Raw genomic sequence first — 16,619 nt, 5'->3', positions numbered from 1 at the left:
GTAAATTGATTTCCATTTTGAGGAGACTGAATGCTGTGTGTATGAGAGAAGAGATTTTTGTGGCTAGAATTTGGTTCAAAACCCCTCCTTCTGATACTACCTTCCCTACCTTGTTGTAGATGTCTGCAGCATCTCAAGGAAGTCAGAAGTGGGTGTCCAGGTGGGCAAGCCTTGCGGACAGTTACTCTGACTCTGGATCTGTCTCTGGGCAGGGTGATGGAGGTGCAGGTAAGTCTCATCCTGACATTACTGTTTGAAGGTGGCTGAATCTAAGCCAGGATGATATGGAAAGCAGAAATTAAGGGCATCTGTGCTTCTGGCCATTGCTTAGTTTCTGTTTTAGCAAATGTATTTGGGGATGGGAAGGGCAGAGTGAATAGTTCCCAGTGGAGTAAAGATGGAGAAAGAGAGCTTCTGGTTTGCATTTCAGTGTGATCCAAGAAGGTCTTAAATGTTAGGTTTAAAGTGACTAAAGGGCATCTGGGAAAAAGAAAGATCATAAGGGCCTTGGGTGTTAACTAGCCCCAAGCAGTGATTCTTTAGACTGCCTTATGCTGCCAGATGAAAGCCCTTTGCAAGTTGCCTCAATCTAATTGCTGACTTTTGGGGTTTTTCTGTGTGCTTCTCCTGTGTCTGGCTGTGCTGAGAATTTTAGGCAGTTTTGGGATTGGCCCAGTTGTTTGGCAGGTTTGAAGCATGGGATCAGATTTGAAAGCTGTGTATAGGGGGGAGAAAGAGAGTGGGAGGAGATCAGGGTCTCATCATAGCTGAGAAGACAGCTTTACAGACACCATGGCCTGGCTGGTTCATGAGAAAGGGACAAGGGTCCTTTGTTGTCTTTTGTAAACCTTTTCAACATTTGCTTGCAAATACTTGTCATTACCTTCTTACCATCAACAGCTATAGACAGATTCAGTAAAGATTAGAAGAAACATTTGTTTCAGAGGTCATTGCCACTGTTTTCACATTGTGTGAGAACCTGACTCTTGAATGTTTGAAATATTACCATAGTCAAATAACCAGTTATCCTGGTATTTACAGGCAGGATCAGTTATGAAGTCCTGGCAAGTGGTATGTGAGACAGAAAAGCACTCTTTCTATGAAGTGTATCCGTTCTGCTAAATCCACCCACTTGGGTAGTTAGCAATAATTTATAGTCTCCTAATTGTTATAGGGTCTTTCTCCTGAAGCTGTGCTGCTTGATATGTTTGTATGAGAATGTGTGCTGTGAAAAACATCATCTGTTTAAGTGTTCAAGAGCCATGTAGATGAGGCCCTCAGAGATACAGTTTAGTGGTAGTCTTAGCAGTCCTGAGGTAATGGTTGGACTTCATGATCTTAAAGGTCTTTTCCAACCTAGTTGATTTTACGAATCTATGAATGTTAAAATATTGCATTCCTGTAGTGGTGTGTCTGATGGCCTTTCATCTCTTTTCTGTGCGCTTATTTATGGTAGATAGATGCCAGTGATGCTGTTAGCCTCTAAAGCATGTGCTAGTACTGAGAATATTATGGGAAAATTAATCAAATCCTGCCATGAGAGAGGGAAGGTGTTGAGCACTCTGATGCAGCAAAAGAATTAAGTATGGAGTCTGTATTGATAAACTGGAGGGAGTAGATACCAGCCAGGCCCTACTGATGTTCATATTACATAAAATCTTAGTTGTAAGTACATATATTGTGAGTGCTTTTGCGGAGTTGAACTTCATAGGATGAAGCTTTTCCTAAATAAATAAATAAGTGTTGTAGTTGTACGGCAGTTGATTCTTGCCAACTTAACTCTTTCCAGAAAATGGTGTAGCCCCAAAATCTGGGGAACCAGAAAACACTGTGCCCTTGAGAACAAGACGCCTTCTTCCACAACTCCCACCAAGTGATAAATCGGACAGCCCTACACCCACGGTCCTGGTTTGCCAGGAGTCCTATTCTGAGGTTACCAAGCGAACCATTGTGAAAGACCACTGCATGGAAGCCTATGGCGATCCCAGCAGCCGTCTCTTCATCCAAGAAGACTTGGATCCAGATAGCCTTAGTGATGCCAGCAGATCTGATGATGGCTTAAGCACAGAAAAAGGCAAGAAATATAAAGAGAACAATAAAATGCTAGAGCAGATGGGAGAAGACGCAAGATCAGAGAGTCAGCTGTCAGGAGTCTCCCGAGTCTCAAATATGAGAGTTGTAAGTGAGCCAGTTTCTACTTCATTCTACATTGGTGATGACAGCAATGAAGTGGGGATTCCCTCCAAGCTCTCTCTGAGCATGCCCCATGCTCGATCAGACAAAGACAGCAAGGATCAGGAGTTTTCCTTCAAATCTGCTGGCACACCAGTTCCTGGAAAGCCACCCATCAAAGATGTTAGTGCTTATGTAAGTGCATCTGGAAAAGTTGTTATTTCCCTTCATCAGAGTCTTCCTCAAGATCAAGAAAACATGGCAGGAAAAGAAGCATCATCTTTTGTTAGACAGGAAAGTTTTACCAAAGATAAATCTAGCAGTGGTGCTCCTCAGAACAAACTCCCACATATTTCAAGTCACCCTCTACTTAAAGATTTAGAGGCTGTTCGGTCAACTCGTATGGACTTTGGTCAGGAGACTCACCTTCTCCTTAAGGACACTGAAACTGCGTTGGCAGCACTGGAAGCCAAATTACTTGGTCAAAGCCAACAGTTGGAGCCCTTGGAAACTGCTGGTCAGCTGGAGGACTCCTTGTCTGGGGACTCGGATGTGGATACTGCCAGCACAGTCAGCATGGTGAGTGGCAAAAATGTCCCAACAAGTGCCCCGAAGCGCAAAGTGATTGCGAGCTTGCAGAAGGAGAAATCTTCCTCCACGCCATCCATCCAGGACCAGTGCGTGCAGCCCACTGCTCGGGACAGGCTGACGGAGAAGAGGAAGACACAGGCACCAGAGGCATCAAATCGCGTGGAGGCTGCCAAACGCTTCCAGATGAAGCGCAGTGCTGGGACTCGAGGGTCTCTTGACTTCACAGATGATGAGAGAAGCTCAAGCTTGCCCTACTTGCCGGTCCCTGATGCAGTTGTGTCTGACCATGAGCACTCTGTAACCCGTCCGGTTCCCAGAAGAAAACCTTTTACTCAGGCCACCAAGGAGGACCACAGCAAAACAACCTCCAATGTGCAGAAAATCCAGCAAGTCCTCACCCGCTCTAACAGTTTATCCACCCCGCGACCCACAAGGGCCTCGAAGCTTCGTCGTGCCCGACTGGGAGATGCCTCAGACAACGAATGTGTTGATACTGAGAAAACAGCTTCCAACCCTGAAGCCACTGCTCCAGGCCCCAAGCAGTCCACGGAGACAAAGAAGCTCTCCCGGCTGGACATCCTCGCAATGCCGAGGAAAAGGGCAGGTTCATTTACAGTGCCCAGTGACTCTGAGACAGCACAGTCGAGGACTGGGTTTTCTGGCCGGAGTGTGGAGTCCTGTCGGAAGACAGGTGTTTCAGATGTTAGAGCTGTGGCGAGGAAAATGGCAGCCGCTGCCTCTGCAAAGCAGCCTTTCAACAGGGCTCGTTCAAGCAGTGTCAAGTATTCCTCCTCATCTGGTAAGTGCTCTTATTTTATATTTCTCCCCTGTTCCCCTCTTTCTGATTTATAGGCTGTATGTGGTTGCCAAGGATTTGGTATCTCGGCAATACAAGTGCTGCATCGGTGAGTACAAAGTCTTCATTAACAGGCGGTATGGAGGTTGACTTCCTGTGGGATTGGAGACGCCGAAGCATCTCTCATACCCTGTGAGATATTGTGGTGTTGTCTGTGAGAATATTGCAAATAGCTATTTTATTTTTTTTTCTTCTGTTTCACAGAAGCGTGTTAACCATTTAAAGAGATAGAATTTAATGCACTTTCCAGTGCCACTAGGAATTCTGGTTTTCATTGACTTCTAAGATTCAAAGTTTGCTCCCAGAGAGCTTTTAACAGTGTTGATGACAGCTGATGTCCAAAGTGACAGGTTTGAAGACATCTGAAACACAAGAACAAGAAACAAATGTCCCGGTGTTGTTCTTCCTATAAGTGAAAATGTGGAGCTGACAGTACACACTGATTGCCCCAAAGGATTCCCACTACTGTGTATTTTCATTCACTTTTGCTGTAGGTAAGGCAGGTACACAGCTGTGTTACCCACAAGGCAGTGGTTTGGGGGCCTGTCTTGCCCAGTAGCAATGCACTCAGCAGACTCTTGCAATATCAACATTTGTCATATTGAAATCAGCCTTTAATTAAGAGGCGGGAACAATACAGATGACAACTCTAAGATGGTAATTGGTAATCAGAGGTTATCTCTCTGACACCTTTGGTCTAAGTCCTGGTCTATGCTCGTAGTCCTTGACCTACCATGGATGTGGCAAAGCAGCATCTGTTTAGGATTTTAGGAAGAAGCCCTTTAGCTGAGTTTCTTGGGTGTGTTGAGAAGAATGCTATTTTCAACAGAACTGTGTTTTTGAAGGGGTCTGAAAGTTCTGGGTGTGTCTTTTTTGTGAATTTTCATACAGCTGAAATAATTATTATTCTTACATTATTCATTTTTATTGCATGCTAAAAATGTTATTTGCTGCTTGTTTTGATTTGGATTGTTTTAGTGCATTCAGCTTCCTTTTTTATTTTGATGATTTTTTTTTCCTGACACATTTGTATATGCATGTAAATCAGAACACGATTAAACTAAAAGAGTATGTACAATCTCGCCTTTTTTGAGCTGATGCTAATACTGATTTGTTGTTAAACAATAACAAATTTAAAGCAAAATAATGTGGTTAGAGTTTTCCAAACAGGAGGCACTTTGCACTCCCTCTGCCTTTGGACAACAGACTTCAAATCATTCGGAGAAAAATAAGTGTTGGCCAGTTCTTTGTTTAAATGAATTGGTTTTTTATTTCTATAACTCTGTAGCAGCATCCTAACACCTTCCTTGTCCATAGTTGCAGCAAATGATGCTAATCCTTTCTCTGAATTAGTTGCTTTTAAAATACTAACCTCCTAATTCCTTGATAGGATTATGGACCTTGTACATCCTAGTGTGCTTCGTGCTTCATGCTTCATTGTGTTGTACCAAGTGTGATGTGTATGCCTGTAGTAATGCTGTTATAGATGTAGTGAATCAGCACCTAGCACCCTGTGCCTGTGAAATGAAATATTGATAAACTGAACTTTGCACTGTGCCATCAAGACATTTTGTAGATTGACCCAATAATCCTTAAAAGCACTGAGTGTTAAGCCTTGGGAGCAAGGAGCCAGTGTAGCTGATTTATTCAAAGATTACTTAAAGTGTTTAGCTAACCACAGTAGTTTCCAACTGTCCCAGTGGGAGAAAGTTAATCTTGCTAATGGAGGAACAGGATGAACTATCTAGTCATGAGACAAGAGATGCCAGTAGATTGTTGAGCCATCTGAAATAACTTCATGTGAAATGCACAGATAACATCAGAATAATCCAAGTTACCAATTCTGAAAGCTAAGAGCCTGTCTCCCATGCTCCTATGTGTACATGATTTGTTTACCCCATGTAATTTGAATGGTACTGAGGGCGTTGATTCTGATTTTCTTTGGCATAGAGGAGTGGAAAATCAGGCTCTTGAATTCAAAATTGCTGTTCAGTGACAGAGGATGACCTCTTTATTCTAAACCTGTATTTGAAAAAAACCCCAAACATCTCTGCAGATGGAATATGACAAAACGTATTTTTCTGTGTGTATGTACATATAAACCTTAACCCAAGACATTTATACAGCTATAGCTAAGATAGCAATGTCTAGGAATACTTTTTTCACTATACAGTAATCTGTAGTTTCTACCTGTATTTTGTATACCAAATTTGTTACTCTTGTTTGTATGATCTATGATGCTGGCTTAATTTGCTTGCAATATTTCAGTGTTATGATAAGCTTGGTAACACAGTGAAGCATTTAGGTGTTGGAATGCTAAATAACTTGTCTGGTTCTGTGTTTGGTGGGTCTTCATTCTCCAGGGAAGGGTAGAAGGGAATGAAGTGGTATCTGTAGAAAGTGTAGTGAGGCACTGAACACCAGGAGCCCAGTTTTCAAATGATATCTTGGTACTTCCCATGCAAGGAGAGCCTGGGTGTCTATAGATCTGCAGAAACAGCTGGGATAAGTGGGTAGCTTCCACTTGGCTTCAGGGGATGGAGCCAGTCCTGACTGTGAACACTCTTTTGTGTCATTAATGTGTATTGTGAGGCAGGAGGTCAGGGCTGGGGTTTGGACTCCAGCAGATAACACCAAGCACCACAATCTGTTCTTCACTCAGAACTTTTGCTTGTAGTTGCAGCTAACTGGAAGGGTTCTGCAGGCTTGAAAATTGGGCTCTTTTTAGAAAAGGACTTTTGTGGGTCTATGAAGAGTCTGAAATGTGATCTGCTGACACACAGAGCTTCTGTGCACATAAAGCCAAGTCTGTGGTAATAATTTACTACACTGGAGTTAACACAGTCATTTTGCTTTTCCATTGGAATATCCTCCAAATTTGTATAGGGAATGTGAGCCATAGAAGTGCTCAGCTTAGAAGTTAGCTCCGAGAATGTGCTGTTTATCTTAAAATCTGCACAGAAACTCTGCTTTCCTTGTACTCTTGGGCTAGTTTTGTATTATCTTTTAGCCCTTTTGTAGTTACTCTTTACTACCTTCCTCTGTCTGAAACCAATTCATTTTTCGTAAGCATCAAGGCGGAGACCACAGGGTTCAGATTACACTTCTACTTCGGAGGAGGAATATGGCTCAAATCACAGCTCCCCTAAACACAAACGCTCCCATACTTCAACAGCCACACAGACACCGAGGATACGTGGCTCTGGGCTGAGCAAGCAGAAGCACAATGGCAGAGAAACAGATGATGATGAAGAATTTGATGACCATCCTGACCCCTACAACTTCATGGCGCAAACAGCAGAGATAGCAGAAATAGCCAGGTGAGGTGGGGCTTTATGTATTGATCCACATGTTGAAAATGAGTTGAGTTCTCCTTGGTGTTCAAATCAAACCCAGGTGCTGAAGTAGGAGAGGCACTCTCTCCTGTTGTTTGTATCTCCTTCATATCTGAACATCAACTTGCTCAGATTTGTCAGGTCTTTATGAAACCCATAGCCTGTGCAAGGATGTGCTGGTTGTACCTTCTCTACAGAAAATGCCAAGGTGCAGGATATTGGTTTGTTTCTTGTTCAAGCTGTGGATGGGCCTTCTCTTGTAGTCTGAAGTCTGTCAAGATATAACCATGTATACCTGCTTACCTCTGCTTTTTGCTGGAAGTCACTGTGTGTGCATGGAGCAGTTGGTGTGAACTGTCCTAATTCTCTTGCAGAGGAAGGCAAATGGATTAGCAAAGACTGACTATGTAAACCGTTGAAGCTGCTTTGCCTGAAGCCAGTGAGGGAGCAGTAAGCAGTCACTGCAGGGCAGAAACCTCTTTGCTTGGCACAACTGAATCCAAATCTGTCTAGGCCCTGTGTATAAATGAGTTGTTGCTTAGCTTGATGTTCCTGGATACGAGGAGCTATTGTATACTGCTGGTCTGATGGTTGCCTGGAGGACCTCAGCAGTAAAGCAAATAAATTCTTTTTTTAAACAGTGGCATTTGAGGTTTGACGTCTCTAGTATGCAACTGTGTTATGCCAGCTTTCCAGAAATACTGGTCTTCCATTGTACTGGTCATACTTGAAATACTTTTGCCTGAGAAAACTGTCTTCTGTCTACTTTTGGTCAGCAGTTCTATATCACCCATATCGCTTGCCGCACTGATCTCAAAATGGCATTTCTTGCCTGAATGTTGCTGTCAGGCTGCAAGAAAGTGTGTCAGCCTTCAAATGAGGCTGTGTTACCTGTGCCGCACAAAGTGTGCATGTGGGAGATGCTGGCTTCCCTCCTAGAAGCATTCCTGGTGCAGGAGAGCGCTTCGGGTTGCAGCAGCTATAAATAAATGGTTGCATCAGACTTGTCTGGCACTGCACATTGCAGGGCTCGGTCACAGAGTCTGCTTTATAATTGCAGTTCTGATTTCCGTTGCTGCTCCCAAATTAACTGGGAGGGGTGTAGAAGAGTCAGGGAGAGCTAAAAGGGAAAATGCCACTTGCTTACAATAAGTGAATCATATAATGGATGTGTTTGGTGACAGCTCTATCCAAACCAGCACAGATAGGGGGCACCTTAAGCAGGCAGATAAAATTGCTTTTTATTAGTTCCATTATGCATTTTTTTTCTGAGGAAATGTTTCGATGAACTGACAGTTTAATCACATTGCTTGGTTCTCTTCACTTAAAGAAGAAAGTGTCTTTCAGATGAAGCTGGCTAGCTGTAAGATTATCTTTTTTTTCCTCAGAAGCTTCTCTTTAAAGTTACCACAGTGGCTACCTTTGGTCTGAAAGTGTTTTTTGGTAACCTCTGCTAGCAACAATCCAGAGACTTAAAACTGTTTTTGAGATCTAGAGCAAGTAGAGCAGAGTGCTGCAGTCACTGAGTGTTAACTGGACACCTGTCAAGGTGCTTGAAGTTTCAAGACTTGGTTTCCAAAACCAAGATCCCCCTAAGGTATGCTTTGCTTAGCTTGGTAATCCCTCAGTCCTTCTGGAGAGCATGGAAGCATATTTCAATATATAGTCTATAAAACATGAGGAAAAGTGAAAGAGAATTTGAATTCTTATTATTTGAGTAACAAAGTAAAAAACTTCTTTCCTTGTATCTGTAAGGGAAAACAAGGAAGTCCCATGAAGAAAAATGTTTGTATTCTATAAAAAAGAAAAAAAAAAGGAAGCGGAGTGGGTATGTGAGGGAGCAGTAATATATAGGCTCTTTATGATTGCCTCTAATACATTCTGGTAGTGCATAGTCATAGAATCATAGAATAGTTAGGGTTGGAAAGGACCTCAAGATCATCTAGTTCCAACCCTCTGCCCTGGGCAGGGACACCTCACACTAAACCATATCACCCAAGGCTTAATCCAGCCTGGCCTTGAACACTGCCAGGGATGGAGCATTCACAGCCTTCCTGGGCACCCCATTCCAGTACTTCACCACCCTTACAGTAAAGAATTTCTTCCTTATATCCAATCTAAACCTCTGCTGCTTAAGTTTAAACCCGTAGAATTTGCTTTTTATCAAATCTCTGCTTTGAAGCTGGGTTCAGGAGGGGAGTAGGTTTACTTTGTATGCATCCATAGTGCTCCTCGGCGCCCTGCCAAGATGCCCAAAAAAGCCTCTTCATTTCCTAACCTATGCAGGGTTACAGTTCCCACAAACTTTTTGTGGTGGCTCTTTTTATATTTTATGAGTGTGAGGCTTGTTGTATCATGTGTCCTAATGGCTCTACTGCATGTCTTGTGTGTTAGGCTCAGCCAAACCTTGGTTAAGGATGTGGCCATCCTTGCTCGCGAGATTCATGACGTTGCTGGAGATGGGGACTCACAGAGTTCATCGGGGACAGGACCAAGCACTTCCCTCAGCTCTATGCCCAACACTCCTGCTTCTACCATATCGGCGAGAGAAGAGGTAAGGACCCAGACAACAGAAATGCTAGTAAGTATGCAGGGCATGGTTGTGGTAGGAGACCAGGACAGCATCTCCAGTTGCTGCAGCACTGAAAAACCCTCATCCCCTGTCCTAAAAAACATCAGCGTAAAGAGAGACTGCAGTTTATTTAGAGCACTCTTTATTTTGTCCTTCTCTGTGTCACAGCCAGCATTGCAAGAGGTGGAAGTCGTGTTATTTCTTAAGGATCTCATGGCCTCTAGTTGGACTTTGGTCCCTGAAGTCTGCATCTGAAGAACAGGATGGACTGGGTGTGCTACACTACTGCTCTAGGGATCCAGAGTTTCCCTCCTTGTTTCAGACAAGGCACAGATCATGTACTCTAGCTGCACACTCTGTATTAGTTGTATTTTGTACCTCTACTGTGTCCGTTCTCCCAGAGCTGTTGAAACTCTGTGCGGGTGTTACTTGGATCCCTTTCCTCCAGCTGTGTATTGATGGGTGAGAGCAGGGACTCTGCTCTCCAGTTAGCAAGTTAGACAAAAAAGAATGCAGTTAGCTTGGGAAGTGCTGTCCTCCAGCTCTTCAGTGGAGCTGTGGCTTCCTCGTGAACTGTGTCTGCACTGGAGTGGGGATGAGAGAGGTGATTTCTTAATTTGGCTTACTAGTGCCGCAGCACAGGGACTCGGCTCAAACTTGACAGCAAGGTCACCAGGAGGTTCCAGCTGCTAAAGCAAAATTGGTTTTGTTGCTGTTTAAACCCCAAATTCCTCCTGTCTACCACCAGTGTGGGCTTAAAAAAAATACACAGCTCTCTTCATTAGCTGTTCAGATGTGCCTCTTGGTCCTTTGTTGGTTTTGACTGCTGAGAAGTGCAAACCTGTCCTAAGCAGTATTCAGAATTGAGGACCAAACGTGTTACCCTGCCAGAGAGTACTTGGAGGCCCTGTGACCCTGCTGCAATCATCACTGAAGGTGCAAAGCAGAAAATTAGGGAGATATCCAGAAGATCAGGCAAAGGTAGCTAATGAGGTCATCTGCAGCCTACTCAGGGAGGTATTTTATCCTGGGGCTGTTCAGAGCCACAATACACAAATGTTTCGCAATAACTTCAGGCTTTGAGAGAGTGTTTTATTGCTTTGTTTCCTTCCAAGTGCCACACCTGCAAAACCGCCTTTTTGAGCACTTAAGGTGACAAATCTAGTTTACTTCTGACTTGAGAATGAAACATTTGCAGTGGGTTGGTAATGACCAGTACTTGGCACTCACGTCCTTCCAGAAAAGCAGGGTACCTACCTTTTTTGTGAGTGCCACTGAAGGGTACAGCCATAAGTCAGCTCATACAGAGGAATATGTCCTCTGCTGCTAAAGGAACACCTTTAAAACAGTGTTTCTACTCTGTGCAAAGCAGTGGGCTCCAAAGTGCATGGTTGTGATGATGTAGGAGCACAAAGCCAGGATTGCTCAGACCCAGGAGAATTGAGGGTTTCTCTGTGATACGACTTTGCAGCTGCTCTATGGAACATACGAGTCAACCCCCTTGCAATAGATAGTCAGAAGAGCAAAATTAGGGTTATGTCTTGCTGTAGCTAGTGCTTCACAGTATCCACTGCTGTAGAGTAGTTTCTGAGTTCTTAGAGTGGTGTAAAGGAAGAAGCACAGGTAAGGACCTATGAAGACCTCTATAGGTCAGGAGCCATAACTGTTGGTGTATTCATGTAGTGGTGGTTTTTTAACTGGACTCAGGGTTAAATAGCACTGTGGTTTTCAGCAGGGCCAGTGGCCGGGAGGCCATTTGAATTACACCCAAAATGCCACCATGCATCAGTGGAGCTGCTTCATGTTAGTGGTAGTCAGAAACAGGTTAAATCAGCAGAACCTCCTACTGCTGAGATGTAAAGCTGGATCCTGAATGGTGCGTCTTGGGGGTCATGTTGTGAATGGGAGCAATATAAACTAATGTGGGTTTAATAAACGTGTATTTCTTCTTTGGAACTGGACTAGAATCAGGAAGCATGCTTCCCTCAGCTTACATGCTGCTGGATCTGTGCTAAAATAGTTACCTTGTCTTAATGCACAGAAGTTGCTAAGAAACATTTGAGTATCAGTGTCTATGATGCTAAGCAGTGTGATTTTTTTTTTCTTTTTTTTGAGTGCTTAATAAAGTAGTTTATATTAAATATTCTAGGAGAGGTGATGAGAATAGCTACCATAGTTACAATAGTAATGTACTGAAACATCTGATAAAAGGAAGTCTGTGACTAAGAAATGCTTGCTGTGTGTGACTGTCTCTTGTACTGCGTTGGCTCTTGCAGCCATTCTGCGAGCTCTTGATTTTGCACTACTAAATATTGATACCTGTTCTAATAATGTGGGGGGAAAAGCAGAGTTTAATGCCGTACCAGAAGCTTCACTTTGGACCAGTGTGTGGCATTTCTCAGCCTTAAATGAATTGCTTTTTAAAATACTTTCATTGCAAAGCTTGGGTAAAGATTAAAATCATGTGTGTTCTCTTCAAAGTTAAGAAGGAGCCTTAGATTTAAACTTTATTCTTCATGTTCTGTTCTTTCAGGTCTGGTGTTGTCTTGGATGTTTGTGAGGGAGGTTTTCAGTTTCCCCAGTGCATGTTTAGGTTGGTTTTGATTTTGTAGCCTCAGCTGTATAGTTTATAATAATCTGAATTCTTGGCATACTGAGCTGACTGTTGCTACAAATTAAGAAAAAAAACCAAACAAACAAATCCCAAACAAAACATGAAGATCATTCAGCAGGGTGAAACCTTGATGATTCCTGTTTACCAAAGTCACAGGTTGTTTGGGATGCCTTGGGTTGTGGGTGTGTAGGCTTTGTAGGACCCAGCTTTCTGCAGAGCAGAGCAGTCAAACTGAGCACAGCTACTGCAGTCTGGTAGGTCAACCCAAATCACTGGCCACTTCTGCATATTTTAGCCCTGTGTGAAATTCTTTTGGTTGGTCTTATTTTAAGGTTGATAGTGATAGAGCAAAAACTGAAGAGCCCAATTATGTTTGTTGTTACTTAATGTAATCAGTATTGAGTGTTGGTATGACAGGAAGAAATGCTTCCACATGTGACAGAAAACATGAGAAGAGACATGGTCACATATGAAACTCTCATGGTGATGGTGGAGCAGGTGCTGTCCCTACTGTGTTTTTAACTGGTTGTGATGAGAATCGCTGGACTGTAGGAATATCTCATTCCCTTATGATGCTGTTTGACTGGTTCAGGCAGCCTAATTTACAGTTTCTGCACTTCATGAAAAGGTGTTTAGCTAATAAGATTCTCTTTTTAAGTGTTTTGACTGTTGTGTCCCTATACCATAATATCTCATACCTTCTGCCTGTGTATAACCCAAGTGCAATTGCATAGTGTGGGGACACTGGACCATGGATGGCACATGGTTTCCTCACAAGAGCTGTGTGCTTTGCCAATGAAAGAGGCTCCTGGGCTGTATGTTTAACCCATTCTCTGTGCTAGGGGGGCTGCTGGATTTCACTCAGTCCATTTCAGAGTAATTGTGGAGCTTCCCAAGACCACCCCTGCAGAGCTGGTTGGAGACCAGGACTTCCATAGGCTTCAGTGCATGTGGGAGGGTGGGCACTGAGTGCTGGTCCTCAAGAATGCCGCTTTTGGGAATGTCAACCCAAAATAACTGCAAACCATGTGTTCTCTTTGATACTTGCTGTCACAGCCATTCACTAGCATTGATCTCTTTGTTTCTGTTTTAACACAGATTGCTCGTAGATCTTTTCGGCTGGCATATCCATCTCAGGTGCACTTTCCATCCCATTATTTTTGTATCTCTGTCTTGTCACTGTTATTTTCCTTCCCTTTTAGAGTTTCTGTCAGTCAACCATACATGAGTAGCTGTCTTGTCTTTTCTGTTCTTCCTGTTAATTATTTGCATTATCAGTGGGTTTGTAGTGCTTTTTCATCTCTTCCATGTGTTACTAAATGGTTTCTGAATGATTTTAATGTGGCTTTAATGTTGCATTGATATATTAAAACGTAAGATATGGGAAAACATGGCCTTTTTGGGTTTTAGCTAAAATAAAATAAGGCAAAGATGTACTTTTCAAATACTTGCTCAAGAATCAAAATTATAAAGTGAAATAGCCCTACTGAGTTTCATAGGATGACTGCAGTGGGCAGATGCTTGCAGGATTGGGGTCTGGTAATTTGCTTAGGAACCCATACCTGTCTGAACAAGACTTAAATGAATCAGAGTTCCTCTGGGGCTTGCCTAAAAATCTGCAATACCTGCAGTGAGTGCCTGTGTCTCCTTCCCTGCCAATTTTTAATGACTCGTTACTCATTGTTTCCAAGTTGGTGCAGCACATTCCAGAAGCAAGTCTGAACTACCAAAAAGTGCCTCCAGGATCAATGGAACTGAAGGATTTTGACCAAAATATGAATGATAATAGAGAAGAGGATCCCTCAAGAAAAACAAGGACAAGAAACCGTGAGGAGGCAGGCCACCTTTTTCTTTACTTTATATATGACATTGCTTTAAGCTGCAGTATGTATAGCTGCTCTTTCTAAGCTGCCAAAGGCTGCTACTCCAAGATAAAAAAAAAGCACATCTCAAGAGCTCCAGCTTGTAGGTTGTAGGCATGGTGTTTAAAAAAGAAAGGAACGGAATCACTCTTCTTGCCAATACTGACTGAAAGTTTCCTCTTTTGTGTAAAACACCGCTAAAACCTTAGGCTTGGTCACCTGTTGTTTGGGAGGAGACATTCAGTGTCAGAACCCATGTAGGCTATTTCACTGCTATTTTATAGAAAAATACAAAAATGTCAACTTTGGAATCTGCAGCACTAATAATTTAATGGCACCTTACTTTTCTGCAACTCAAATCCTGGTTAGTGCTGCCCATGGAGGAGCAGTGGCAGAATGTGGACCTTACAAGGAGTTTTTGCAGCTGGGCTTGACCGCTGCATTGCTCCCTACAACGTATGCAATTTGATGCAATTCTTCAGGGCTTGAGAGAGCAGGGTAACATGGAAATCACTGGGATAATGTTAAAGGGTGAGAAAGCCTGGTCTGAGTCTTGAGGCTGGGAATGGTGTTGGCATGAGGGCTGTAGCAGGGTGATGGTGCTGGAGAGCAGAGGAACAATACTTGGCTGTTGCTTCTGCTTACTTTCTCTGACTAGGATGGAAGAGCTAGGGCAGACTCCAGGGAGGCACTGCAGGCAGGAGGGGAGAGCTGGGCTCCAGCACAGTCACTCTGGAAATGGAGTGTGATTTAGACAGGCAGATGAAGGGAGAACTTGGGCTGAGCACTAGGACTGATCATGCCAGTGACTGACTTCAAGCATTCCCTCACTCTCCTGTAGAGAGGTGTCAAGGCTGAATAAAAGTTGCAGGTTCAGAGAGTCCCCAGCTGAATTGGGCTTTCCTGGCAGAACCCCAGGGGCTCTGCTGAGTCACAGGACTTGAATATTTGGGTTTTGGTGGTTTTCTATTGTGTTTAATAAAGCAGAATGTTACATGGTGGGATGCCTGGCTGTAGAGGTGGCTTGAGCTCATATGAATTATATTAGATGTGTTCAGTGAGACTGCTTGTGCATTATCTTGCATTGTGATTTGGCATTTTGGGTTGGGGAAGGCTGGGGGGAGGGTAGGGGCAGAGTTGCCTGTGAGACTTGGAAAGTCTTAAGCATATTCTTTCAGAAATGCTGAAATAGTAACATTGCTGCAGATAACTCTGTCTTTCTGTCTCTAGAAAATAAAAGTCTGAATATATAAGTATTGATCTTTTTGCTGAAGTGCTGCAACAAAGCTGCACATCATCTTAACCTCCCTTGAGCTTCAAGTAGCATCCACATAGGTGAAGATGTTTCAGTGGAGATCATTTACTGTAAAAAAAAAAAAAAGTCCGGTTTTGTAATATGCCAGTTTTGCTAAATGTTCTTTGATTTGTCCTTACATTTTAGGTAATCTTTGACAATCTGATGTTGAACCCAGTGTCCCAGTTATCACATACAATCCGTGAAAATACAGAAAACCTTGCTGAAAAAATGAAGTAAGTTTGTCTCTGGCCTGAAATGTTGACTGGCTGATGAGTTTGTTGTCTTGCTACTTGTGGAAGATAATGTGTTGTTGCCTTGAAAAGGCTTGTTATCATGATGCAGGGAATCTAGATGTGGGAAACTGTGTGTAGTACAGAGTAGTACGGTAATTATATACTACTTTTGTAGTACAGAACTGGGGTAATAAGATCATTTGCCATCTCTCTTTTCCTCGTTTGGCCTTTGGAATTTTAATGTTGGATTTGTAATGCCTGTTGATGTCTTAACTTAAAAAAGGTTGCCCGTAAAAGATACAGCAGAAAATTGGTGGATTGTCTCTCCTTCTCTGTCCCAAGGCTCTCAGAAGGCCTGCAGGTCACTAAGCTTGTGAAATCTCTTCAAAGCTTGTTGTTGCTCTAGGAGACATCAGTTAGGGAAGGACTTTGGATTGTTCCTAAATCAGCTGAAAGATGCTTTGTCCAGTCGCTAATCCACTAATCTCCTTTGTTGCTACATGTTGTGATAATTAAGTCTTTTAAACAAGTAGCTTCTGGATGGCAATTTTAAGACTTGCTTCACTTCTTGTACTGCAGGATTCTGTTTCAAAATTCAGAAAGGACCTGGGAGGAAATGGAGGCCAAAATTAATTCAGAAAATGAAGTGCCAATTCTGAAAACTTCAAACAAGGTAAGCCCACGCAAACAAGTCAAATACTGAAGGCTTTTGGTTGTGAAAGCTTTGTAAGAAACCTAAACAAGCTCTGGCTCTTCTCATATCCATTTCTGAGCTCTCTAGTCCTTTTCCATGTGTTGAGCTGCTGGGTTTTTCTTGCTGTTTGAAGTGTGACAAAGTAAGTTCTTTCAGCTGTTGTGTTTCACTGAACTCTTCCCCTCTCCCTTTGTGATTCATCTTCGAAGACCCTTAACAGAAGTTCAAGTTCAGGATTGTTAGGCCTCATTTAAACGACTACCAAAGTATTGCTTACCATTTGGTTGACACAGCTTCTTCAGTTGTAGACAGGTGTTTCTTGTGAATGGTTGTTTTCTTCATCTGTAACAGTTTGTTAGTAGGATAATAAAAAAGCCTCAGCCCTAGGGTGGT

General features: G+C 42.9%; 1 protein-coding gene across 1 annotated transcript in view; it reads left to right on the top strand.

Moving 5' to 3' along the window:
- Window positions 1-16,619, top strand: part of CEP170B (centrosomal protein 170B) — a 58,145-nt gene that overhangs the window by 36,075 nt on the left and 5,451 nt on the right. The window contains exons 11-17 of the mRNA XM_034061675.1: window positions 120-228; window positions 1,790-3,562; window positions 6,795-6,939; window positions 9,349-9,508; window positions 13,832-13,975; window positions 15,444-15,532; window positions 16,112-16,205. Of these exons, the coding sequence (XP_033917566.1) occupies window positions 120-228; window positions 1,790-3,562; window positions 6,795-6,939; window positions 9,349-9,508; window positions 13,832-13,975; window positions 15,444-15,532; window positions 16,112-16,205 (2,514 nt within the window). The remainder of the gene's footprint in view (window positions 1-119; window positions 229-1,789; window positions 3,563-6,794; window positions 6,940-9,348; window positions 9,509-13,831; window positions 13,976-15,443; window positions 15,533-16,111; window positions 16,206-16,619) is intronic.

The sequence above is a fragment of the Melopsittacus undulatus genome, chromosome 4 (genome assembly GCF_012275295.1).
Source record: "Melopsittacus undulatus isolate bMelUnd1 chromosome 4, bMelUnd1.mat.Z, whole genome shotgun sequence".
Lineage (NCBI taxonomy): Eukaryota > Metazoa > Chordata > Aves > Psittaciformes > Psittaculidae > Melopsittacus > Melopsittacus undulatus.
The sequence above is the reverse complement of the archived record's forward strand: the minus strand, read 5'-3'. Positions and strand labels throughout refer to the sequence as shown.